General features: G+C 35.4%; 1 protein-coding gene across 11 annotated transcripts in view; it reads left to right on the top strand.

The window, feature by feature from the left end:
• Syt1 (Synaptotagmin 1) overlaps window positions 1–27566 on the top strand; it is a 388134-nt gene that overhangs the window by 65206 nt on the left and 295362 nt on the right. For 7 of the 11 annotated variants that reach the window (XM_017639432.1, XM_017639425.1, XM_017639462.1 and 4 more), the window contains 3 exons: window positions 16916–17135; window positions 17243–17505; window positions 17563–17658. In XM_017639432.1, coding sequence (XP_017494921.1) covers window positions 16925–17135; window positions 17243–17505; window positions 17563–17658 — 570 coding nt within the window. In that variant the 5' untranslated portion in view covers window positions 16916–16924. Of the gene's footprint in view, window positions 1–1193; window positions 1205–11042; window positions 11048–16915; window positions 17136–17242; window positions 17506–17562; window positions 17659–27566 lie in introns of those variants that run through there. The other 4 variants (XM_017639446.1, XM_017639397.1, XM_017639438.1 and 1 more) reach the window with 3 other exon arrangements.

Raw genomic sequence — 27566 nt, 5'->3', positions numbered from 1 at the left:
ATTTATGTATACATTTGTCTATATCTATCTCGATTCGTTTTGGCTGTTACAAACAACCGTTATGTGAACAAAATTAATATACCCTTGTGCACAAGTGCGCTCGGGTATAAAAAATAACTGAAGAACTGAACGGTCGCTAGCTGCATTTGTTTCAAAGCAGTTGATTTCCAACTACTTTTTAAATTGGTAAATTTTTGAGACTGTCTGCATTTTTCCGACAGGGTAATGTAGAATGCCTAGATAAAAAAAGAATATAATTTTATAGTTACCACAAAATAAATATATTTTTAAATAGTGGTAAACAGACAGGTATACAAGTAATTATAAACGAATAGGTTTTAAAATAGTTGGAAGCGAAGAGAAGCGAACACAGAATGCCTTACAGAGAAACTAATGTAGAATGCCTAGAGAAAGAAGAATAAAATTTTATAGTTACTACAAAATAAAACTATTTTTGAATAGTGGTAAGCATTCAGGTATACAAGTAATTAGAAAAGAATAGGTTTTAAATAGTTGGAAGCAGACAGCTATGAAAATAGTTAGAAACAAACAACATTTAAAAGAGTTGGAAACAAATCGATTTTAAAATAGTTGAAAACAAATGGAATTTTAAATATTTGTCAATGTTATTGTGGCTTATTAATATTTTTTTAATTTTAATATTTTTATTGAGCTTTGTACCACGATTGTTTATTAGGAAAAATTGAAAAAGCAACAAAGTCTAAGAGGTAGAAGTTATAGCAACTATTTCGGAGATCACCACATCTCCTCATCAGACTTCTTTTTTTTCTAGACTTCAGCAGGGATCGAACCTGCGTAATCGATGTTCAAAGTCAGAAGCGTTAACCACTGAGCTATGTACATCCCGTAAACTCTCGTTGCTAATTCATTTTCCTTATTCAACCAACTACTATCAAGTGCAGCTGATTTGCCGCTATTTAAACTCGACAGCGTGGCTGTTGTTGTCAGTTCTATACATCCATTTGCTTATTTGCAAATCCGCTGAACTTTATAGTAGTTGGTTGAATAAGGAAAATGAATTAGCATCAAGAGTCTACGGGATGTAGATAGCTCAGTGGTTAAAGCTTCTGACTTTGAACATCGATTACGCAGCTTCGATCCCTGCTGAAGTCTAGAAAAAACAAGTAAGAAAGTCTAAGTTCGGGCGGAGCCGAACATTAAATACCCGGCGCATTAAATATATGTTTTTTCACCCTTCCGAAACCTTCCGCTAGATGGTAAGCCGAGGTGTATCAATTTTGAGTAAATTAGCGTCCTTCAATTTCGAAATATTGAAGTTTCAAGCATTTCTTAAATTTACCGTTATATGAGAATCGGCCGTTATTTTAGTCCGATTTCAATAATTTTCAACGTTTTGCTTACACGTGGCAAGTACAATAACCATACCGAGTTTGGTACAAATTGGTAGAACGGTTACCGATATACTTATATGTGATCATAAGTGGGCGGTGCCACGCCCATTTTCCAAAATTTTACCATAAACGTATTTCTTGGTAAAGAATTGTTGCAAGCATCAATTTTGAATAAATTAGCTTCAATATTTAATGATTTATCGAAGATTTTGTATTTCTCTAAATTACCGTTATATGGGATGTGGGCGTGGTTATTGTCCGATTTTAAAAAGTTTCGGCCATTTTTTATGCTGTACCAGGGCCAACGACTGTGCCAAGTTTGGAAGCAATTGGTGCAGCGGTTACGAAGATATACACATGTAACCATAAGTGGGCGTGGCTACGCCCATTTTCCAAAAATTTATAATATTCTTATTTTTCGTCTAAAAATTATTGTAAATATCAATTTTGAGTGAATTATCTTCAGTAGTTACTAAAATATCGCAGTTTTCGTATTTCTGAAAATTACCGTTATATGGGAAGTAGGCGTGGTTATTGTGCGATTTTAAAAATTTTCGGCCATTTGGTATGTTATGCGAAGGCCAACAACTGTGCCAAGTTTGGAAGAAATTGGTGCAGCGGTTACCAAGATATACACATGTAACCATAAGTGGGCGTGGCTACGCCCATTTTCCAAAAATTTATAATATTCTTATTTTTCGTCTAAAAATTATTGTAAATATCAATTTTGAGTGAATTATCTTCAGTAGTTACTAAAATATCGCAGTTTTCGTATTTCTGGAAATTACCGTTATATGGGAAGTGGGCGTGGTTAAAGTCCGATTTCGCCCATTTTCAATACCAACCTACCTTGGATTAAGGGAAACCTACATACCAAATTTCGTTGAGATATCTCAATTTTTGCTCGAGTTATCGTGTACACGGACAGACGGACAGACGGACAGACGGACAGACGGACGGACAGACAGACATGGCTTAATCGATTTCTTTTTTCATCCTGATCATTTATGTATACATTTGTCTATATCTATCTCGATTCGTTTTGGCTGTTACAAACAACCGTTATGTGAACAAAATTAATATACCCTTGTGCACAAGTGCGCTCGGGTATAAAAAGAAGTCTGATGAGCAGATGTGGTGATCTCCGAAATACTTGCTATAACTTCTACCGCTTAGACTTTGTTGTTGTTTACTTTTACTTGAGGATTTTCAAAATTGGCAAAACCCAAGTTAAAAATATTTCCTAGAGATTCAAATTAAAAAGTTCTCAGTTAAGGTGAAACCTTGCCGATTTTTTTTTAATTTTTGCAAAAAGTTTGACCTGAACCTGAGATCTACCACATTTTTTCTAAATCTACCACATTTTTTCCAGAATCTACTACACAGGATTTTAATTAAGTCCGATCAATACAAACGGCGTCAAGTGTACCAGGAAAAACATTTTATTGCAGCATTTTGTTCAAGCTCCACCATGTTGTTGCTATGGCTACTGGTAACCAATGTATAAAGAATTTTTTGCTGCCGCGGTTTTTTGTCGAATCGTAAATACGAGTTTAAACATGCAAATTTCAGCCCATTTTCTTACGAGACACAAGTTTTCTTAAAATTCTTATCTCATGTCACACTTATGATAGAGAATCAAAAATTGCTGACCTGTTAGAACTTTTTCCGTGCTTTTGGTGGAAACTCTAATTTTTCGCAATTTGCAATAATTTTTTTTTTGGATTTTTTAAACAATGTACCATTTTTGTTTTTTTTTTTCGCAAATGCTTTATTTCGATAGCTTATTTTCTAAACTTTCCAATGATATAAAATTTGTATTGGGCGTTGGAAAAGGACTCCAATTTTTATACCTTTCATGAGCATGAAATGGTATTATAACTTTGGTCCGATGTTTGTAAGTACCAGAACAAAAAGAGATAGACCCATTAAAATGTATACTTATATGATCAGAACGTCGAGCTGAGTTGATTTATCCATGTCCGTCTGTCCGTCTGTCTGTCTGTTTGTATGCAATCTAGTCTCTCAGTTTTCGAGATATCCGGATCAAATTTGGTAGGTGGGTGTATTTTTATAATGTATTAATCATTTGTCGGAACCGGAAGAATCGGACCACTATAACATATAGCTCCCATACAACTGATTGTTCAGATATGAGATTTTTCGTTATAACTTCTCCATTTATGCAGCTACGAACATGAAATTTTGCAGCACTTGCACCCATTATCAACAGAATACTTACAGTGAACATGCCAAAGATCGGGTCACTATAACCTATAGCTCCCATACAACTGATTGTTCAGATATGAGATTTTTCGTTATAATTCATCCATTTATGTAGCTAGGACCATGAAATTTCGCGCTGTTTTCACTCATTATCAACAGAAGACTTACAGCGAAAATAACAAAGATCGGGTCACTATAACCTGCAGCCCCCATACAACTGATTGTTCAGATATGAGGTCTTTTATCATATCTCCTCCATTTATGCAGCTAGGAACATGACTGCACCATTTTCACTCATTATTAACAGAATACTTACAGTTAAAATAAAAGACAAGGATCGGATGACTACAACATATATCTTCCATACATCTGATTGTTCAGATATGGGATTTTACTGTAAAACTCCTTTATTTGAACAGCTAAAACCGATAAATTTCGTAAGATATTTTATAAATAATAATACAAAGTCTACTGAGAAAATCGTCAAAATCTATGCTGTATAAGCTTTATCTCCTATAGCACTGATTGTTCAGATACCAGTTTTTGCCATATATCTCCTTTATGTAGGAAACTAAACCCAATAAATTGTGTTACCGGTTTACATACCGATCACATAGCAGTGAAAATCACTTAGATTGGTGCCATATAAAGTATATCTTCCATACCTCTGATTGTTTAGATGCGATTTTTTATATAAGTATGTAACTCCTCTATCGATGTATGCAGATGTATTCAAAATCAGTAATCTGTCAAACTAAAATTTGCAGATGTTCATGAAAGGTATGAAGCCTTCGGTATAGCCGAAGACAGCGCTGCTCTTACTTGTTTTATCATAGAAGACACTCGCATTTTTGTCGACCTTTTACAAATATCAAAATAAGTACTAAAGACAGGTGTTGGAATCCATATTTATAAAAAAATTAAATTGCGAGTATATTTTGCAAAAACACTTTTTACTTTTTTGATATTTTCATGCTTCGCAACTGAAAAATTGATTTAAAAAAACGACCACATCAGCAGCTGTTAAAGCCGACTGTCATAATTTTTTCGAATTTTTCCCACTAACTTGATACAACTCGACCACAAAAAAAAGCTTTGCAAAAAGCGAAAGTTTAAGAACAGAGTTTTTGCCGCTAAAAATGAAAATGGTCGCACAGTGCATTGGTCGATTTGACATGGATTGACCCAGCACAAGCTAAAAAGTCGTATAATTTAAAAGTAATTAAATATTTGCATGGGAGATCTTTACACAGTATTCCTTATGCACATATACAATACTTTCTTAATGTAGATAACAATTTTAAAATGAATTTCGAGTGTGAAATTAAAACTTGTTAAAACGGAATTTTAGTTTCTTAAATCATAGTCATCCTTTACTCAATGCTATTTTTTTCATTTGGTGATACACTCATTTTATTACACTAGATTCGTTGGTTTTGGCAAGAAGAACATTTTTACCGTTTCATTTTAACATTTTTAAGTATCCCCAGTGATAGGACGATACGAGTACCGAGTACAAAATATCGATACTTTTCATGAGTACTGAGTAGTATCGAGGACTCGATACTTTTTGACAAGTACTGAGTAAATATCGCGAATACCAAAAATTATCGACGTTTTAAAAACTTGTTTAGGTAAAATTTTTTTTTTTCAATTACATTGAAAAATGTTTAAAAATTACCCCATGGGCATAACGTTCATATACTTCAATACTGTCATAACTCAAAAAACCGAAAAATTAATATATATTTTGTTCTGGTGAGCTACTGGTAATCGCTATGAAACTTTTATACAACATAGAAGGAGAGGTAGCAGTCATGTGGACATTTGGCTCGGTTAAAACTTCTTAAATAATTAGAAAACGAATCTCTTGCCATACCTTCGATAACACTGGCCCACACAAAAAAAGTGGTCTTTGTTTTTAACCAGACCCACATATCGACATGTATTGAGGTCCATTTGCCTTGTACACCTCCTTAAATTTAGAGTTAATTGCGAAAATTGTGAAAAAAATGGTAAAAGCGAGTCAAACGGACCTCAGATTTGGATTCAGTGGGTCGAAATACAGTATCTGTCATATGTATATAACGCCATTTCCAAGTTATATTGTGTGTCACTTATGTTTATTTATTTACTTTTAAGAATTTCGTATTAAAATACAGTTCTTTCTCTAATAAAGCCCATATAAACCCAAGTTTAACAATTTGTAGAAAACTAGAAAAAAGTGCAACAAATTTTCACCCAAATTTCAAACTTTTTTCTCCGAAGTGTTAAAATTTTTTTGAATACGCAATTTAATAGCCCAATCAAGTTTAGCCCGATAATGTGCAAGTTTCAAGTAGCTAAAAGTTACCGTTGATTTGTTAGAATTTGTTTTTGCCAAAGGTGTTGCGGATTTCTTCCATATACATATAAATTGAGTTTATTCATTATATGGAAGCCAATGCGACAGAAAAAATTCTGAAAAAATCAACGGTAATTCGTAGCCGCTTGAAAATTGTACATTATCAGACTAAAATTGAAGTGGCTAAAAAACTGTGTACTCGAAAAATTCTAACAGTTCCGAGAAAAAAGTTCGAAATTTAGGTGAAAATTTGTTGCACTTTTTTGTAGTTTTCTATCAATTGTTAAACTTGGGTTTATATGGGGCTTGTCTGAGAATGAACTATATTTTAAATGAAAATTCTTAAAAGGAAATAAATCACCCCTATGCTGTAATCCGAATGTTCGTAGCTACGAATTCGTAGCTCCGTTCCGAAAATTCGAAAATTGATATGCTGTAATCCGATCGTAACTATCCGCGGCGCTGCCAGCTAAAACGTGAAACTCGAAGTTCTTAATCAGCTGCTTTGATAGAAACAAATCAAAATAAATATAATCGCAAGTGAATAGTGAAATTAAAAAAAAAATAGTTTAATCATTATTTGAAAATACTTTTCCTTAATTAAGTAGAATACAAAGGATTCAGTAGCCGGTGCACTTTTGTCCCAGGAGGAAGAACACCTAACAGTTGCATTAATATACAAAGGAGATTGATAGGAGATTGTTCTGTTAGCTTAAATGATAAAATGTAAGCTCCCTCCTTTTAAGGGCCTCCATTTCACTAGATATTGACCTGCTTTAAATCTTGGAACGCTTTCCCAAAATTCCAGCAAATCCTCTTAGCTCCTTTTACAAAGCCTCGACCAATGTCTGGCCTTTCGCTCATGCATTCCACCAGTTTTTCGTATTGCGAGCGATTTGTTAGGAGGAAGAACACCTAACAGTTGCATTAATATACAAAGGAGATTGATAGAAGATTGTTCTGTTAGCTTAAATGATAAAATATAAGCTCCCTCCTTATAAGGGCCTCCATTTCACTAGATATTCACCTGCTTTAAATCTTGGAACGCTTTCCCAAAATTCCAGCACATCCACTTAGCTCCTTTTACAAAGCCTCGACCAATGTCTGGCCTTTCGCTCATGCATTCCACCAGTTTTTCGTATTGCGAGCGATTTGTTGTGATCTTCGATCTGATAATTTTGTAAACATTTAATAATATTTTTTTTTTCTATTCACACTTCAACTTACGTACTTACTTTTGCGTTTACACTCTTTATTTTATTGATAATTTAAAACAATTGGTTTCGGTCCGACACGAGTTGCTGTTCGTACAAAATTTCCAACAAATACATAAAAATGACAGCTACGTCGCATTCAAGCATACCAACATTACGAATTTCGAAGATGGCCTACGAATTTCGAAATTACGATACGACAACACGGATTACAGCATAACAATTTTACGATTCGTAGCAAAATCGAATCTACGACGGATTACAGCATAAGGGTGAATAATTAACAGTGGCAAACAATTTCACTTTGAAATGACGTGCTATAGATATGACCGATACTGTATGTGGCGGCAAATGGGTCTGGTTAAAAGCACACACCAATTTTTTTTGTGCCGGTGTAAGGAATGGGTTAGGAGGGTGGTCCAGAATAACGGAGCCTTCGTTTTCCAATTTATTCTACCTTGGTTTTAAATTCGAAATCCAGCCCGCTTTCGAAGAAAATTTTTGTGAAAGGGAGCTTATCTTTCCTTTAGACAATGGCTTTAGTTTCTTTTAAAAGCTTCAGATAAGCATTTTGCTATAAACATTTATTTTACACTTTTAAACTTATTGCAAGTTCATTTCAAAAACTCCGTTAGAAATGCTTGTTAGATCAGACTTCAGCTATTAAAAGCAATGTCTATTCAATTTACAAAAAGAAAAGGGTCATATGTACGTATATGTAAACAAAGCAATCTGATTTTTGTTAACTTTTCGGGTTTGCCTAAAAATACTTAGAAGTACGAGTATTATCGATACTTTTTTGCAAATATGAGTACTGGCATCGATTCTTTTCTAGAGTATTATAAATGAGTACTAGTATCGATACTTTTCTAAAAAGTTCTATCACTAAGTATCCCAAATTATTGCGAAATAACTGTGACAGATGTTCTGCATGCTGCCATTTTTGAAGTGAAACTTCTTTAGCGCCGGTTGCTTGGTTGGGAGTAAATTGGCAAATTCAGCGGAAAATGTACACGGAAATGGTGCAACGGAAATGATGCCGGAAGTGATGCAACGGAAATGGTGCACCGGAAATGGTTGGGTCTGAAACAAGTAATTCTTATGTGTATGCAACAGAAATGATGCAACGGAAGTGATGCAACGGAAATGGTGCAACGGAAATTGTTGGGCCTGAAACAAGTACTTCTTGTGTGTATGCAATGGAAATGATGCAACGGCAATGGTGCAACGGAAATGGTGCAACGGAAATGGTTGGGGCTGAAACAAGTGATTCTTGTGTATATGCATATGGCATTAGTTTAACAAAAATTTGCTAATAAAAGGTTAAAGAATAACAATTAGAAAAAGACCAATACAGGAATGAAAGTAAATGTGAGTACGTACATAGGTAAAGAAAAGGATAAAGGCAAAGGTAAAAATAAAAACTAAAACAAAGATGCGTAAAGATATAGGCAAAAATGAAGACCAAGGTAAATTTAAACACTTTACTAATATATATAAGGGCAAAGGTGAAGGGGAATATGTAGATGAAAAAAATGGTGAACATAAGAGTAAAGACCAAAAGGAGGATGAGGATACCGATAAAAGCAAAGATGAAGATAGGGGAAGAAAGATTAAAATAGAGGTAATTAAAGAGGAAAGGATATAGAGAGAGACACAGAGACTTAATCCGGGAACTATTTTGGGATTTTAGAAATTTTCGTGATTCTCGAGACATCGATAAAATAATCGATATTTTTATTGGTTTTGTTATCGATATTTATCGATTTTGTTAGCGATATTTATCGATTTTGTTATCGATATTTACCGATTTTGTTATCGATTCTTATCGATTTGGTTATCGATATTTATCAACCTTGTTATCGATATTGATCGATTTTGTTATCGATATTTATCGATTTTGTTATCGATATTTATCGATTTTCTTATCGATATTTATCGATTTTGTTATCCATATTTATCGATTTTATTATAGATTATGTTATTGATATTTATCGATTTTGTTACCGATTTTGTTATCGATATTTATCTATTTTGATTTCGATATTTATCGAGTTTGTTATCGATATTTATCGATTTCTTATCAATATTTATGGAATTGGTTATCGATATTTATCGATTTTGTTATAGATATCGATATTTTTATCGATTTTTGACGGATATTTTTATCGAGTTTCTAATGGATTTTGCTACCAATATTATTATCGATTTTGCTATCGAAATTTTTATCGAATTTTTCATCGATTTTGTTATCGGTTTTGTTATCGAGGTTTTATTGGATGTTATCTCGATTATCGATTTTATTATCGATACAGTATAAAGATGAAAATGAAGATAGAGGAAAACAGAATAACAAATGTAATTAGAACGAACAGGGGTTGAGGTAGGTATCTAGATAGAAAAAAGACAAAAAATATAACCTTAAGGAAAAGCGGATGTTGTATGTAAACATGTATATTGGTTATGACTCATAACTCATCACTTATGAGATAAAATAAAATGTATGTACCGTAAGCTTCACTTCTCCAGTGTGGCCCAGGCGCACTTACTTTTTTTTTAATTTGATGCCATTTTCTTGAAACTGCACAGATATGTTGTATTTGATGCCAACTTCCATCGCCTCTAATATGAACATTATATTTGAAGACTTTCCAAAATCATTAAGCAAAAAAATTGTGATTTTTGATTTGTGAGTGACGATGAAAAAGTGAGTAGTTTCGGTACGTCTTCCCATAAATAAATAAACGTTTTAAGGCTGTAATGGTTTTTTTTTTTAATGTAGGTACCTACTTGTTTCTGGAACTCCACTGACTTCGACCCTATTAAGCTGGCATTTCAGGGTACTATTTTATATATATATAAGGAAAATTTGAAAGTTAGGAGGGGGGGCGGGCTCGAGCACCACCCTGCCCCTACCTGGCCACGCCCATGCAGAAGGCCCTCTCTGGAATCTAGAGGGACTGAGAATCTGCATGATTTCCTTAATTAGTTTTATATGAAACGGACCCAGTTGCAAGGTATTGCGTTTCCGTATTCGGGAGAGCAGCTCATAGAAAGGCTTACTTTTAATGCGTAAATTATGCCTAATACCCTAGTTAGTCTAGACTTAAGTTAATTTACGTAAGAAATCGCCAATGGCTACTCAACACGTTAAATTAGCCAGAAGCGAAAATATTTTGTTTATGTATTTTCCTTTTCAGCTCATGGTCACCTTGCCGCCTATAATCTACATCAAAAATTTCCTAAACAAAAATGTATTGCGTTGGCCAATATATTAGGTCACGTTACGTAAATTAAGTCTAGACTAACTAAGCCCTAATATCATGTCCCCACCGGAGCTAACCACGTAGTTATGGCTATTGAGTTGGTTATCCCGATAACCCACTTGATTTAGCGTAGTTTCGCCATATAAAAATGACAGCACTTAACCATTTCACTGAGATGGTTAAAAGCTAACCAACTCGAAACCACGTCGAAAGTCTGATACAACCCTGTGTTTTCCCGCCATCTGTGGGTCATTAGCGTTAAAATGTAAAGAATTCGTTCCCTACTAGTGTTTGGACTCAACTAAGATCAGATTAGATTTACTCCGGTTTTTGAAAAAATTTGAAATCTACTCCTCTACTCCGCTTGACTTCAAATCTATTCCGTTTTTTTTCTTCATGCTATGCCCCTCTTGGTGCCGTTTTTTGAGTGTTCACCACCGGTTTCAGTTAAAAAATTGAAAGTTAGCCAAATCTCACTGTTAAAAAGTAACTCTTTCATAGCAATGCGTCAATAAAGTAACTTCGTTATTTTTTGATGTATGGCTGTACAAATTGGCGGATGCAGAACTTTACTTAACTTGTTAAAAAATATATGTAGAATGAAATTTATATAAAGTAGAAAAGGTTTGCTTTTTAAAAAATTAAGTGTTAGATACGTTCTACTATATAGAAAATGCTAAAAATTACCTAAATATGTAACATATTATCCTTACATTGCCCCGCGTTCTTATTTTGCATGAATAGAAAATTTTTTAGTCAAACAATTAATGTCAGAAACAAAAATAAAAAATTCAATCTAGTACGGAAAATTTGTTTTTGCTCCGATTTTGCAGTAATTTAGGCCTGAATCGATTTTTGGAGGTCCGAACACAGTTCTTTACATTTGTACTGTTTTATAAACCTCAAACCGCAGTGTGGACAGCAATAGTTAGTGATGTGGTTAAGTTCGATTTGAGATGGTTAACTTTTTGGTGGGGACATGGTATAACACTCCACGGATGCTTCTTCGCAATTAAGAAAAACCAATAACAAAAATGAAAAATTATATGTTGCGTCTAACGAGACTCGAACCCGGGCCTTCCTGAAAGCTAACAAGTAGTAGCAAACAGCTCTCCGCACTCAGCAACAGCCATAACATGTAAGTGTGTTTTCAAATTTTTATTTGATTCAATTTCTTTACAATCTTATCATCAATCAAACAAACTTATAAGGTATTACGGAACAGCTCCTAAGCAAGTGCAGAGCACATCTAAACATCACTACGAACAGAGTGCTTCCAGTGCTCCTTCTCGAGAAGTGAGTAGGCAATGTGTTAAGCAAATAAATTGACACAAGCTACACAAGTTTGAAAATAAGTTTATTTGAACGATTGAAATAAAAATTTTAAAACACATTTACATGTTGTGGCTGTAGCTGAGTGCGCAGAGCTGTTTGCTATTATTTGCTAGCTTTCAGGAAGTCGCGGAATCGAATCTCGTTAGACCCAACATATAATTTTTTATTTTTGTTATTGGGTTTTCTTAATTGCCAAAAGGCATCTGTGAAATGTTAGGGCTCAGTTAATAATAATAGATTGGCGCTAATACGCAAAATAAACCACACAAATATTTGCGCAAATACCAATTGGTTCAAATAAGATTCTTACTCGATTCCTATTTGTACTAATTGGTATTTGCGCAAATATTTGTGTTGTTTATTTTGTGCATGTTAGTGTTTGACCGAGCTTCTCCTCCGATTTGTGGCTTGCGCCTTGATATTTTTTTTTGATATTGTTACCCAAAGGGGAGGGACCATGGGTGTAGCCACGTAGGGCTCGGACCCGCCCCCCCTCTTACTTCCAAATTTTTGCCCAGATATTCAAAAATAGTACCAGGAAATGGCTGCTCGATAATTTTGTTCCTATATATATAAACTATATAACAAATTATACACCCAATGCTAACAAAATAATTAGTAAATTGACTTAAAAAGTGGATATGTGGATCATCCGGTTCTGTATCAAGTTGTTTATTAGTTTGTCTTTAGGTTTGTGTCTTCTAAGCGTACATCGAAAGTTTTGTATCACAGAACCAATCTGAGATTATTCATAAAACTATAGACCGGTTTGGTGAACAGCCAAGACGCTTGTTTCTTAAGTAATTACAGCAGATGGCAGAAAACACATAGCGCACATAAATTTCTATAATAAAAATAGCATATAAGAGGCTACTAATATATCTTTTTTAAATTATAGTTAAATAATTTGTTAAACTTTACTACACAACAAGTAATTTTTAGCAAAAAACCCCGACTTCAATTCTCATATAAAAAAAAATTTATATATATATTTCATGATCCAGTGATCGGATCTAAACCAAATTGACCAGCTCTGAGACACTACCTTTCCGATACAAGAAGAATTATCGAAATCGGTTGACGTGGTCCAAAGTTATGCGGTAACATACATAAAACAAAAATATTCCGACGAACTGATAACCTCCTCCTTTTTTGGAAGTCGGTTAAAAATTACACAGAATTTTCTGTAGTTAAGTTTAACTAATGATTTGACTATACTTTAAAATAGATAAGTTAATGGCCCTTAATGCATTTTTCATTTATTACACGGTGTGACAAACCTCCGAGTGCATTTCTGCCATAAAAAACAGCTTCTGATAAAAATACAATCGCCGTTCGGAGTCGGCGTAAAATTGTAGGTCCCCTCCGCTTTGTGTGACAACATCAAGGCGCACGCCACTAATCGGAGGAGAAGCTCGGCCAAACACTAACATATGTGTAAGCGCCAATCTATTATTATTATTATACGGAAAAGTTAATTTTTTAACCTTTTTTATTTTAAATAACGTCTGGTCCGGTTATTTGGTTTAATATACAGGTATGTAGAGCTATGAATTTCAAAAATACATCAGGGTTTAGTTGAGATATTCGCCTTTGACCACTATGTTTTGTACATTCCCCAGTACTGCAAAGCTTTTGACTGCCATTCACCTGGGAGTGGTCAGACATGATTCGTGTGCTTACGCTTCAAATCGCAGCTTACTACGTCCGGATATTTATATACATGAATCCTCTGGATACCGACCAAACACCCGTTTCGGCGCTGGGTTTGGGTCAAACCACGTTAAAACCCTGCCCAAAGAAAAAAAAACACATCGCCTCGTATGATACCCGCTTCTTTTGTAGACAATCACGGCAAACATAAGAACGATTATGATTCGAGGGTATGCACCTGGAATACCGGGAAGGTGCCACGGCCCGGCTGGTTGATGTCCTAGGGAAATCAATGAAATGCGATGGACGGGCTGAGGAAGGTAAGCGTGGTGCCTTGCGACATCTACTACAGTTGCCACGTAAAGGAGCGCAAGTCGGTGTTGGAGTTGTGGTAAGAGAGACCGGCTTTCACTCTAGTGGACGAACATCTAGCCACAATCCGCATCAAAGCGAGATTCTTCAACATCTCGCTCATATGTGCCAATGCCCCGATGGAAGAGAAGGACGAGGCGTCCAAGGATCTCTTAACTTAGAACGTACATATTAGCGTTGCCCCCGAAACGTATACAAATCGTTCTTGGCGATTTAAATGCTAAGGTGGGCACCGAACGGATCTTTGGCGCCAGTGTCGGGAAATTCAGCCTCCACATAGAAACAGCGGGCTGAGGCTGATCGCCTTTGCCTGGGCCCGAAACTTGGCAGTATGTAGTACTGGGTTCTAGCATAAAAAGATCCATCAAGCTACATGGGTGTCTCCAGATCGAAAAACGGGAAACCAAATCGAGCATTTTGTCATAGATGTACATACTTACACTCCGGGGGCCAAACATCGACTCGCACCACTCTATTGTTGCAGCCAATATACGACCCCACCTCGGTGCAGCAAAAAAAGGGGCCCCAATAATGCAAGGAAAGTTGAACGTCGAAAAGCTGCAATCAAAACAGACGGCAAATGGATTCGCCGCTCGACTCTCTCACCTGCTGTGAGAGAGCACCCTTCAACAAACCGGCATACGCGAGCAGTGGAACCATATTTCCCGCTCATTACTGGTACGATGGGGAGTGTTAAGAAGCTACAGACAAAAATGCTTTAGATGCTGTCCGACAGAAAAAAACCCGAAGGTTTCAAGACTCCTGTAGGAACAACCATGGCGACCTAGTGACCGATGTCCAGAACAAACTCAAATTATGGAGGGAAACTTGTCGACCCTTTTGAATGGCAGAATCACTGAAAGAAGTGGAGAAGACGAACCCGAGTCCCCAGTCGATGCCAATGGAGTCGGTATCCCAGCGCCTGACTATGACGAGGTAGCGATTATGCTGATGAAAAGCAATAAAGGTGCTTGAGCTACCGGCAAGGAGCTAATAAGATGCATGCCCGACGACTGGAATTCAACTGCGCTCTGCCGCCCAATCCACAAGACAGGCGACCCCGACATGTGCGCCAACTACCGCAGGATCAGCCTTCTAAGCATAGGTTGCAAGGTCTTATCGAATGTATTATGTGAAAGACTGAATACCACCGTCAATGAACTCATTGGGCCTTATCAGTACGGCTCTAGACCTGGCAAATCCATCATAGACCAGGTATTCACAATATGCCAAATCTTTTATAAGACCCGCGAGAAAAATATGGACCTCCACCACCTATTCGACTTTAAAGCCGCTTTCGACAGCACTAAAAGAAGTTGCCTGTACGCCGCTATGTCTGAATTTGGCATCCCTTCAAAACTCATACGGCTGTGTAAACTGACGTTGAGCAATACCACCAGCTCTGCCAGGAACGCCACCAAACGGGGTTTCAGAAAGGGTGACTTCCTTTCATGTGACTTTTTTAATCTGATGTTGCAGAAGATAACAAGAGCTGCAGAAGTGAACCGCTCAGGAACGATTTAATACAAGAGCGAACAATTTCTGGCTTATGCCGATTACACTGACATCATCGCTGTTGACAGTTATAATTTGGAGATAGTAGAGAATTTAGTTTACTTGGAAACCAGCATTAGCACCGATAATAATGTGAGCATGGAAATCCAACACAGAATCACTCTTACCCAACAAGTACTACCTTGGACTAAGTAGGCAATTCAGTAGGAGTGTTTCGACGTACAAAAACCATGGTATATGGCGCAGAAGCATGGATGAGGAGGTGGCTCTTGGGGTATTCGAGAGAAAGATTTTGCGGAAGATTTACGGGCCTTTACGCGTTGGCCACTGGCGTGCTTTGTTGAACTCGGCCAAAACCGCTTTGCCGGTTACAGCGCCAAATAACTAGAAGAAGAAGAGAATAGATTGTATAACCTTATCAGTCACACAGTGTTATAATCCCGACGAAATCCTTGAAGGTGATACCGGGAGGGGAACGATACATGACGGTAGGAACTTTAGTTTGGGTTAAAGTCTCACAGTGACGGCGTTAGGCTCCCGATGCTTCCTCCTCGTAAAATAAACATGCTCAGTAAAATCGATGAATAGTTTTATATCAACTTTTGTGAACTTCTGTTTATGTGTTTTTGTACAACATATTTACCTCTATTGGTCACAATAGTTTTATGTTACAATAAACAATTTTTTTGTAAGTAAGTTATTGGTTTTGATTTTTTTTTTTGTATAGACCCCCCTAAATTTTGTTCTGGCTACGCCCATGGGAGGGACCTACACTTTTTGCGCCTACTCCGAACGGCGATTGTATTTTTATGAGAAGCTGGCAGAAATACACCCGGAGGTTTACCATTGCCTGCCGAGGGGCGACCGCTGTTAAGAAAAAACCATTTTTCTATTTTTTGCGATGTTGCTTTGACCAGGGTTTGAACCCAGGCCCTTCGGAGTGGTAGCGCGCACTGCTAACCACTACACCACAGCGACCGTCAGTTAATCTAAACTTAATCTACGTCACGTGCCCGAATATATTGGCCAACCGAATATATTTTTGTTCAGGAAGTTTTTGATGTGGATTATAGGCGGCAAAGTTATCGTCAGCTGCAAGGGAAAACGCGATGCGTTGCAATTGGGCCCGTTTCATAAAAAAATAATTAAGGAAATCGTGCAGATTGTAAGTCCCTGTATATTCAATGGAAGGTCTTCTGTAATTGCTTTTCGCTACTTCTTTTTTCTACTGGGTATGATTCAGTTCTGCATGCATACGCGTATGTATGTATATATAATAACAGTTATAAAAAATTCAACGATTTCCTTAAATATAACTGCCAATTGTGAAGGCCCTGAGTGTATGGACTTGGGGTCTTCATACCATTAACGCAAATATTAGGTGTGTTCGCCTATTTTTTCTATCAGTTTGATATCATTTCTGTCATTTATTTGGACTACCAAGATTCCGTTAAACTATTTTGACCATTATTTTACGTTAGGCTTAACAAGTTTACTGAGTCCCCTAGGTATACAGCTCTCTTTTTTTGTTATACGAAGGTACTCGAGCAAATCAACATTTCTTTATTTTTAATAAACTCAATAAATTAAGTTGATAATGATTTTAATTTCTTGCAGCAGCACAAAATGCCACCAAATACGAATGCCAACACCCAAGAGCAGATGCCGGAGGAATCGACCCCCAGTCTGGAAGCGGCAGACCAAAGGGTGGAGGAAACCACGCAGCGTGAGGTATTTCGTGAGTTAGCGCAAAAACAAAAAGAACAGCAAGCGGAAAGTCAAAAAATGTTCACAGAGGCAACCACCCTAACACCAAAAACCACAACAGAAGCCGAGGGTGAGATAGATATACATTGTACTTACATAAGTTTTAGCTACATACAGACGCATTAACTTCACACCGAATGAACTCAACATTCAAATAACACTGCTGCCCCTTTACAGAGGAGCCCACCACAACAGCAGTGTCCACCATCCAGAAAATCGGGCATGCCGGCGAAGTGGTCACCGAAGTGATTGCCGAGAAGACCGGCCTGCCCACATGGGGTGTGGTGGCCATCATCATATTGGTATTTCTCGTTGTCTTTGGTGTACTCTTCTTTTGTGTACGTCGTTTCTTGAAGAAGCGACGGACCAAAGATGGTAAGGGTAAGAAGGGTGTCGATATGAAATCGGTACAATTGTTAGGATCAGCGTACAAAGAGAAAGTAAGTATCAAAAACGCTATCATATCTTAGTAGTTATTGGGTTCTGGTATGTCATAGGTTCAGCCTGATATGGAGGAACTCACTGAAAATGCTGAAGAAGGTGACGAGGAGGATAAACAAAGCGAGCAAAAATTGGGAAGACTGAATTTTAAGGTAAGCAGAGCTTGAGATCTTACATATTTGTGATGTGTGTTCTACTCCGGAAACATCGATGTTTGCTATCGATGCATCGAGTAAAACCGATGTTTTGGACCTTCCGACATATAGCGATATATCAATGTATTTTTTTCGATGCATCGACTTTTGTGTGCAATGTACACTGTACGTATTAAATTTATTTTGTATGCTTCCAAACTCTTCGCTCACTTCGGAAACTTCACTATTTATGCACTATTAAAATACACATTTTAATATTATGCAAAAGGTATTAGTTATTTGCACTAATAAATTGCTAACTTATTAGTAGAAACGTTTAGTGCCAAACAACCTTCTAAAAATTTATATTAATTTATATGATATTGACATTCTAAAACCCTTTGGAAATTTGGGCAGATTTTAAACAGCAATTTCCAAATTGTTTCACATAGCTTATAAACATAGTGAAATAATATAAAGTGATGTACGCTTATTTCAAAGCAAAATTTGAGTTTGTCATTTTCGCTTTTTTTCAATTCTGGTTTTGTTGCACAACTCTGACCGATTTCGGTTTAGGTCCTCATGCTGAGGGACTGAAAACCTAAGTACTCCAACGTTATGTGTGCTTTTGCACGAGCGGAAAGAATTTCTTGACATGTGTTTTTAATTTTTTCTCAAATCAAAAAAACTTCATAAGTTCTCACTCAAAAGGGTTAACATAAAATTAAAACGAAAGAAAATAAATTACCAAATAAGTGTACCGAAATAGAATCGCAACAGGCACACTTTATATTATTTTACTATGCTTATGGTAGCCGAAAAGTGGTCGAAAAAGTTTTCCGAAAGCTTTTAAAATACCAAGAAACTGCGATTTGTAACTATTGAAATCAATAAATACATTTCACTGTGTGTTAATACTTAAACATTTATCGAAGCTCTGATTGTTTCATTCTCTTGTTGTTTATTTTAAATTGAAAGAAACTGTTGATATTTTCATTCAATGCATCGAAAATATCGATGTTTTATAAGATATATCGATATGAATCGATGCTATATTTCGATGCATCAAATAGAAAGAAACATCGATGTATTTTTTTGACTGCATCCCTAATACATATACTGTTAACAACAATATTCTCGCGTTCATAAAAGCTCTGATCCAATACTCCATGAACTTACAGGTTTTTACACGAACTTGCAGGAAGTTACAGGAAAAATGATTCCTTCAAATCTTGCAACGGAGAGCGATTTTTGCAGAGTTGCGTAGAGAATGAAGTTGCAAGATTTAACCCGAACTTTCTCTTCTGGTAGAATCATGAAAAGTGTCAAGCGGTCACTGGTTGACGTTTTTACAGCAAAAATACTTTTTTTGTTCCCGTACTTTTTGTTGTTACTCACTTTTTACTCTCACTTCAGAGAATAATTTTCCTGTTTGACATTTTTACAAGGTTTTACACGAAAAGTATTGGATCAGAGCTAATGTGTAAGCACGTATGAAAACAAGTGAAAATCATAAACAACCTAAAGAATGCTGTAGCGTAAAACAGGCGAGAACATATGGCTCATTCCACGGTGACGGGTGTGACATTTCTACTTACATTTTAAAGCTCAATTCTTAAAATATATTAATAATTTCTTAAAAACGATTATTTTCTGTTAGTTTTCCGAGGTAGGGACAATGCCTAGAACAAAAATTAAAAAAAAAAAATGTAATCCAAACGAGTTATGTGCATTTCTGTCACTATGACGGGTGAGACAAGTACGCAGACCAAATTAGCTATTACTTACTTCTATCAGAGTGTTTCTGCTAATTGCGTCTTCTGCGTATGGTTTTAAATAGTTCATTGTATATCAATTTTGTGACGGAAATTATGCCCTAAAACTGACGGAAAATAGTTTTATTCATACGAATCGTTTGCTAAAGTTCTGACTTTTTTATTTTGTGTTTCTAAGAGTAGCCAGTAGTTTCACTTCTATCACGAGTACGGGGCTGTACTCGCTTTTTTACTCATTCGTTTTTGCTCAGTGGCAATTTATACTTCATTAGAAGTGCCAGTTACTGTCGAAATTCGACCGTTTTTATAGGTTTTTAAGAGCCCTGAAGATGTTCATAAGGTACAAATATACTTACCGGAAAATTTTCTGCTTTGGATCTAAGTTAAACGTGACTACAATTTTTTATATCTTTTTCTTTTATTTTCAATATTATATTAGTGGGCAACAATATAAACCGTGTTTTTGTAAAAACCCTTTGGTCGGCAGACAAATGACCTTGATCTGAAGTCTCTGGAATTTGGACCCGCAATCCGTAAAATGAACGATTTCTACTGGTGTTCGTAATAAAAAACCAACCCTTTGAAATATTTGCCCCTGAGATTTATTTATTCATATAAAACGCGGGAATTATTGGAAACTGTGTACTCTGGGACGAAAAGGGCAAAAGAATGCCCGAACAGGACAAATGAATGCCAGGGTTTAATATTCGCAAGCCACATGAAATTCCAGTTAAAACTTCTCAACCTAAAGCGTTGTTATGCATATGTTTCACACGCATGCGGGTACCACTCACCTACGGTTGCCAGGCGTACTGATTTTATCAGTACAGTACCGGTTTTTCAACTCTTGTACTGATTTTACTCATTTCTTCAATCAGTACGCTAATGTCCTGATTTTTCAAAATACTTTAGCATTTTCTTAAGGTTTTTACATAACGTTGGAACTTTCTTAAACTGTACTGTAAAAAATAGGAAGATGGTAATTTAATTATAGTTGACTTGTTTTAGATAATGTTTCATATGTCCAAGAAATTAATACAACAAAAAGATCAATCATTTTATTGGCATATCGCCGGATCGTTACGTACCAGTTGCGATAATATGATGGAGCTTAAACTATTAAAAAAAAGGCGGAAATTTGTGTCGAGGGTTAACTATCTCGAAAATAACTTTCAGCTTAATGACAATAAATTTGAATATTCGAATGGCTTTTGCCTATAACTAACAATTTCCTTTTTTCAATTTACTGACATTGTAAACGAGTTTTGCATACAAAACATAGAGTTAGATACTCTTTTTAGCGAATTCTTAGTCTTTCACAGTTTTTGCGTTGTCGAAAAAATTATTTAAGCCATGAGGAAATATAGATGAAGTTCTTAAAAAGTGGTACTTTTTCACAGTTTTAAAAAATATGTAATTTGTTTTTTTTTTTCAATACCACACTAGAGCGAAGCAACTGAGAGGATCTTTAGAATAAAGTTTGTTTCCTGGCGAAAAGAGAGAAACTGGCTTCTAATTAAAATTTTTGAAAGTAAACTTCAAATTAAAAGTAATTTTAAAATGAAATGTATAGAATTCCTTGATAAAAATATTTAAAGGTAAAACCGCTCGCTCAATTCGTCCGCCATTGGGGTTTTTTTACGTTTGCTATCATTTTGAGTTTACTCTCTCGAAATAATTCAAATGTCAAATAAATTCAAAATAAATAAATGAAAATTTATGATTTGAAAATTTATTTATTCAAATGTGGGAAAAACTTACAAATTTTTAGAAGGAAAATGAGATGCTGCTTTAGCGGCTGCGCAAATACCGTTTTTCTCTGCAAGCAAAGCAGTATAAAGTTCTTTAAGTTCTCGCAATTACCGTATGTACGCAAAAATTGATCGAGGTTTGTGGTGCTAAGGCAGGGGATTTTCCCAAGTGCCTATGTGCGCTAGGCTCATTTTTTGCCACACCACTTGACCCAAGATAGTTCTTAGCAAAAGTGCAGTGGCTTTAAGGTTAAATTTGTTTAAATGTATACCAAAATCTTCGCCTTAGCATGTGGGCAGAAATTCATTACACACAATTGCTTACATTTATTTCTTTAAATATGTTCATACATACAAACATATGTAAATATCAAATGAATAACACTTTTATTTTTTGTGAACTATACTTTATTTATATACCATGATATTGTTAAAAACAAGAACTATGGCGTTTTAAATTATTTTCTGTTACATTCATAATTTTGCTTTGAAAAAACGTACTGAAAAGTACTGATTTTTAGCATGAAAAAGTCCAACGTATTGATGTCGCGCATAAAAAATCGGGCAACCCTAAACTCACCAAAGTATTCTTTGTGTTTAGATTGCTTATATGTAAGCATTACAATACTGTTTTTTTTATACCCGAGCGCACTTGTGCACAAGGGTATTATAACTTTGTTCACATAACGGTTGTTTGTAACAGGCAAAACGAATCGAGATAGATATAGACAAATGTATACATAAATGATCAGAATGAAAAGAGAAATCGATTAAGCGGTGACTGTCTGTCCGTCCGTCCGTCTGTGCACACGATAACTCGATTAAAAATTGAGATATCTTAACGAAACTTGCTACGTGAACTTCTTTTGGGCGTAGGACGGATGGTATTGAAAATGGGCGAAATCGGACAATAACCACGCCTACCTCCCATATAACGGTAATTTTCAGAAATACGAAAACTGCGATATTTTAGTAACTACTGAAGATAATTCACTCAAAATTGATATTTACAATGAGTTTTAGACGAAAAATAAGAATATTACAAAATTTTGGCAAATGGGCGTAGCCACGCCCACTTATGGTTACATGTGTATATCTTGGTAACCGCTGGACAAATTTCTTCCAAACTTGGCACAGTTGTAGGTCTTGACATAACCTACGAAATGGCCGAAAATTTTTATCAAAAATCGGACACTAACCACGCCCACATCCCATATAACGGTAATTTAGAGAATTACGAAATCTTCGATAAATCGGTAAATTTTGAAGCTAGTGTGTTCAAAATTGATGATTGCAACAATTCTTTACCAAGAAATACGTTTATGACAAAATTTTGGAAAATGGGCGTAGCACCGCCCACTTGTGATCACATATATATATATCTCGGTTACCGTTCTACCAATTTGTACTAAACTCGGTGTGGTTATTCTACTTGCCACATAGAAGCAAAATGCTGAAAATTATTGAAATCGGACTAAAATTACGGCCGCTTTTCATATAACGGTAAATTTCAGAAATGCTTGAAACTTCAATATTTCGAAATTTAAGGACGCTAATTTACTCAAAATTGATACACCCCGGCTTACCATGTAGAGGTAGCTTTCGGAAAGGTGAAAAACATATATTTAATACTTGCGCCGGGTATTTAATGTTCGGCTCCGCCCGAACTTAGACTTTCTTACTTGTTTAGTACCACTTTATGTGGGGTTAATCCGCTGAAAATTAAAAAGTTTAAAAATTTTATAGGGTAATTGTTATGCTCCCGAACATCGTCACAATTATTTTTATCAACATTAAAGAATGAATTTTCTTATCTCGGCATACGCTCCAAAATGTCTGCATTGATAAAAGAGCAATCATCTTTTTTTGGGGCCAATATAACAGATTTCAAAATGTCATCAGAATTAATGTTCTCCTCAATATTCTTCAATTACGTATATTATTTGAGAAATTACAAATTCAGTTTCATGTGGGAGGGCTCTCATACTAAGCGTCAAAGTCAAATGGTGTAAAAGAGGAAAATTTAGACCAAGGTTTAACACAATTTTCAATTAGGGTGACACGGGAACCATGGGGATCTGCCGGAAAAAATTGGCGAAAATCACCAGGCATTAAAATAGTTTTTCTCCCAAATAGAACTTCTTTATCTCCCGTTGCACTTAGATCACGGCAAAGTCTGATAATTCTGAACTTTTACATACTAACTTCCAAAACACTAAATTCCGATAGCTCAGGGACGGTAATCATTATGAGTAAAATAATTTAAATCAGTCTTTAACCATTATTAAAAGATTTTTATTTCTTTCGCTCAAAAATAAAGATTATTAAGTAATGAGCTTTATTTATTCGCTCAATGGAAATAATAATTATTTGAACTTTATTTCTTCGTTCACAAATAATGGTTATGTTTTGATTTTTATTTTTCCACTTCAATATAATGATTATTTAGAAGTTTTAAAAGGCCAATTTTACCTAACAATTTTGGGACTTATTCCTTTTATTAGGGTGTCGCTACCTCTGAAAATGATACGTCGTTAAAAGGTATACCAAATACCTTTTGAGTTTTTTGAATAATCATTTTTCCTAAGTGAAAAAATAAAACTCAATTAGAATTATTATATTTGAGCAAAAAAATTAAAATCATGAAATAATCATTATTTTTGATCGAAAAAATAAAAATCGAGCAATAACAATTTCCTTTCAAAGAAAATATAAGACTCAAATATTAATTATTATTTTTAGTCCTTATTGGTTAAACTCGAAAAGTAAAAATCATTGTTAATTACAGTAGGACGCACGAACACAAAAACGTGACTATAGTTAAAATTGCTTTACGACGATTACAACTTATTGATATTTTGGTTAAAATATAAAATACTAGCAGACCCGGCGAACTTCGTCCCGCCCAAAATTTTTATTTTTTTATTGAAACTTTTTTGTCCAACAATTCACGTTTTCGATTTTCATTGGCACATTCATCTGCTAAGATTATGGTTTGGTGGGCATTTGCCGCTTTAAATAACCTAAGGAAAGTGTTATATCCGTGAAGCAGTTCTTGAAATCCTCCAACTGTGCAGCATTTCTTAGCACGGTTATAAATTTGAAGAATTTTTTCATTAGGAGGATTTCACTCACAAACACACCTACAGAAGAATTATAAATACATTCAAAGATAGCTAAAAGCCGGTACGTTTGTAGGCCTTACGCCCCCTTTTCAAATAGCTCCAATTTTCTCCATAAGTATGGGCTTGATTTCATATACATACATATCTCCATACGAAGTTTCAGTACAATACCATGAATACAGTATAAAAATTCGGTTTGTATGGGAGGTGTCACGCCCCCTATTACAATAGCTCCATTTTTTCTCCAAGAGTATGCGATTGATTTCGTATATCTCCATACCAAATTTTAGACCTCTACCATGAACACTTCCAGAGATATGCAGTACGAAAAATTCGGTTTGTATTGGAGGTGCCACGCCCCCTTTACATATAGATTTTTTTTTTAGCCTAAAACCATCCTTGGGACACGTGCGGCAGGTGTCTCAAATTTCAAAAAATGGGTTCAGCCGTTCTCAAGCTTTGCGAACACTAAAAAAAAGGCTTTCAAAATATATATTAGTATAGATATATTATATATTATTATTATATTTTGGCTGTATCCGTTGTTTCTGATTGTAGCAAAAGATCGGGAATACGAAATACGAAAAGAAACTTGCCTAGTGACGAATTCGCCCCTTGATATGGTGGTTGCTCAAAGCTATTTATATTCGAAATTGCATGAAAATTGGGAAACAGGATTCTATAAGCTTATCTAGGCAAAAATCTACCTACGTACAAAATTTTAATCAAATCGGACTATAGATACGAATAGATCGGTCCCTGGTCCACTTCGCTGAAAAAAGGATCCTATATGCTAATCTAGGCAGAAAGTTATCTACATACCAAATTTTAAGCCAATCTGACCATTAATACGATTTTTTCCAATAGATCGGTACCTGGTCCACTTTTCGGAAAAAAAGGATCCTATATGCTAATCTAGGTAAAAAGCTACCTACGTACCAAATTTTAACCAAATCGGACCATAATAAGATTTATTCGAATAGATCGGTCCCTGGTCCACTTCGCTGAAAAAAGGATCCTATATGCTAATCTAGGTAAAAAGCTACCTACGTACCAAATTTTAACCAAATCGGACCATAATAAGATTTATTCGAATAGATCGGTCCCTGGTCCACCCACCGGAAAAAAGTTATTTTTTTTTGCCTAAAACACGTTGGTTGCTGAAAGCTATTTATATACAAAATTTCATGAAAATCGGCCCAGCCGTTCGCGGGATTACCTGTTACAAAAAAAAACGGATTTCTCTTTATAATTAGTATAGACAGATGATGATTATTTTCCGTCCCTGCGATAGCTTAATGAAAATCTATAATTCGACTAATTTCGATAGCTATCGATAAATTGCGATAATTAAAACACGCAATCATTAGCCTCGGTAACTCGATAAACTTCAAACCACTAACTTTCGATAATTTGATTAAAATCCATAACTCAAAAAATTTCGATAACTGTGCAATTTGTATCCCTCGATAACTTAATAGATTTCGATAACGCGATAAAATTTTATAACAATAAATGTCGATAACTCGATACACTCTTGCATTCCGATAAAATCCGATGAAATGTGACAACTCGATAAACTTATAAAATTCTATAGCTCGATATAATTTGAAAATTCGAAAAATTTAGATTCGATAAACCTGCAAATTTCGATAACTACCAACAAATTTCTATAAAATAATAAATATCTATAGCTCGATAAGTTGAAAGGACTCGATACATAATGATAACTCCATAAACATTTCGATAACTCTATAGTTCAATAACTCGATACATTTGGATAACTTGATTATTTTCGATAACTAAATTTTTTTTTACTGGATATATTCCGATTCTTATCCCTTATCTTTCAGTTACCCTAATTCTTATGTACTTATGTATGTATGTAGATATATGTATTACTTTATCGTTAATTTAGCCTTCACTTTTTTACTTTCATCGTTTTTTATCATTTGTTTTTTCATCTTCACATTTATCTTTTTATCTTCATTTCTAATACGAAGTAAAACAAAATGCGAAAACAGGTGGCAACAACAACCATACAGAAATGCTAAAATTTTTAAACGACGATTTAGGCCGCAATTTTCAACCCATTTTGAACCCATAAAAACTCTCCTCTTCTATAGAAAAATGCCTTTCCAATGGTGTTTGAAATCGGTTCAGTAGAATCGCCAAACGAAGGCGGACAAAATTTATGTTAGCGTATTAATAGGTCCATTCAATATCAACAAATTTTTACGAATTGTTACTAGTACTTGCGGGTTCACCGTTCGTGTCCGTACAACTTTTTATTTGCTGTCAACACATTTTTGCCGGAGAGGGTACCGAAGTACGGTTCACCGTTCAGTTCGGCACATTTTATTTTGTTTTGTAGCAAACAGGTGATGCTATTGTTACCTACATATAATTTTGAGGGCAAATAACACATGCAATTCGCTGCGAACGCATATTAAGGAGAACGCGGCAACCCGAATCATCAAGTCGTGGGGACAGAAAATCAAAATCAATTTCAGTGTTGCCAGAACTTTTTGGACGAACCGGCTAAATTGGCAAATAAAACCGGCTAAAAACGGCTAAAATGTTTCAACTAAATTTCACATGTTTTATTTAAATAAATCACGAGTAAAAACACTATTCCTAGGGGAGAAGTTACAAATTCGAGCCGGAAAAAATTTTGCCAGCATGATTTTGCAATTAGGAAAAACATATGATTGTGGTACATGGTTGGATTTTTTGTCACCGATAATTTGAATAAACAAGCTCGTTAAATTTAAAAATTTACAAACTGGAGCGATTTTAAAATGAAAAATGTAAGTTAATACTTGTTTACTTAATTAATTTAGTTAATTCCAATGATTTGAAAGGTACTCGGCAAAAAAAAATGTATTCTTAATCGGAATGCAATCTCAACCAGAGTCGATATAGTAAACCCGACAAAGAAATTGAAACGTATGTTGAAGAAAGTCGGACTGACAAGATATATACACGTAGATCCTGTTTTTTGCCCCTCTGAAAGAATTTTAAAAATTCTATACAAATTTCTTTTGTTTGAAATGCAACCGTGGACACTAGCTGGCAGAAAAACTTGCAAATTTGCGTTCGTACAGAAAATTGCAAGTTTCTCTACATGAGAGAGAATTTGGGTTCATTTTTTCTTACTATCAGATATTTTGAGTGTTAATTCTCGCTGGATTCTCGACGAACAAACCTATTGTCTTCGCTACAAGGCCTTTTCGGACCGACCGATTCTCAATACACTCAAATAGAAACCAATA

Source organism: Rhagoletis zephyria, unplaced genomic scaffold (genome assembly GCF_001687245.7).
Source record: "Rhagoletis zephyria isolate East Lansing unplaced genomic scaffold, Rhagoletis_zephyria_1.1 Rzeph_scaffold_00151, whole genome shotgun sequence".
Taxonomy (NCBI): domain Eukaryota; kingdom Metazoa; phylum Arthropoda; class Insecta; order Diptera; family Tephritidae; genus Rhagoletis; species Rhagoletis zephyria.
Note: the sequence above shows the minus strand (reverse complement) of the source record. Positions and strands in the feature narration are given on the sequence as shown.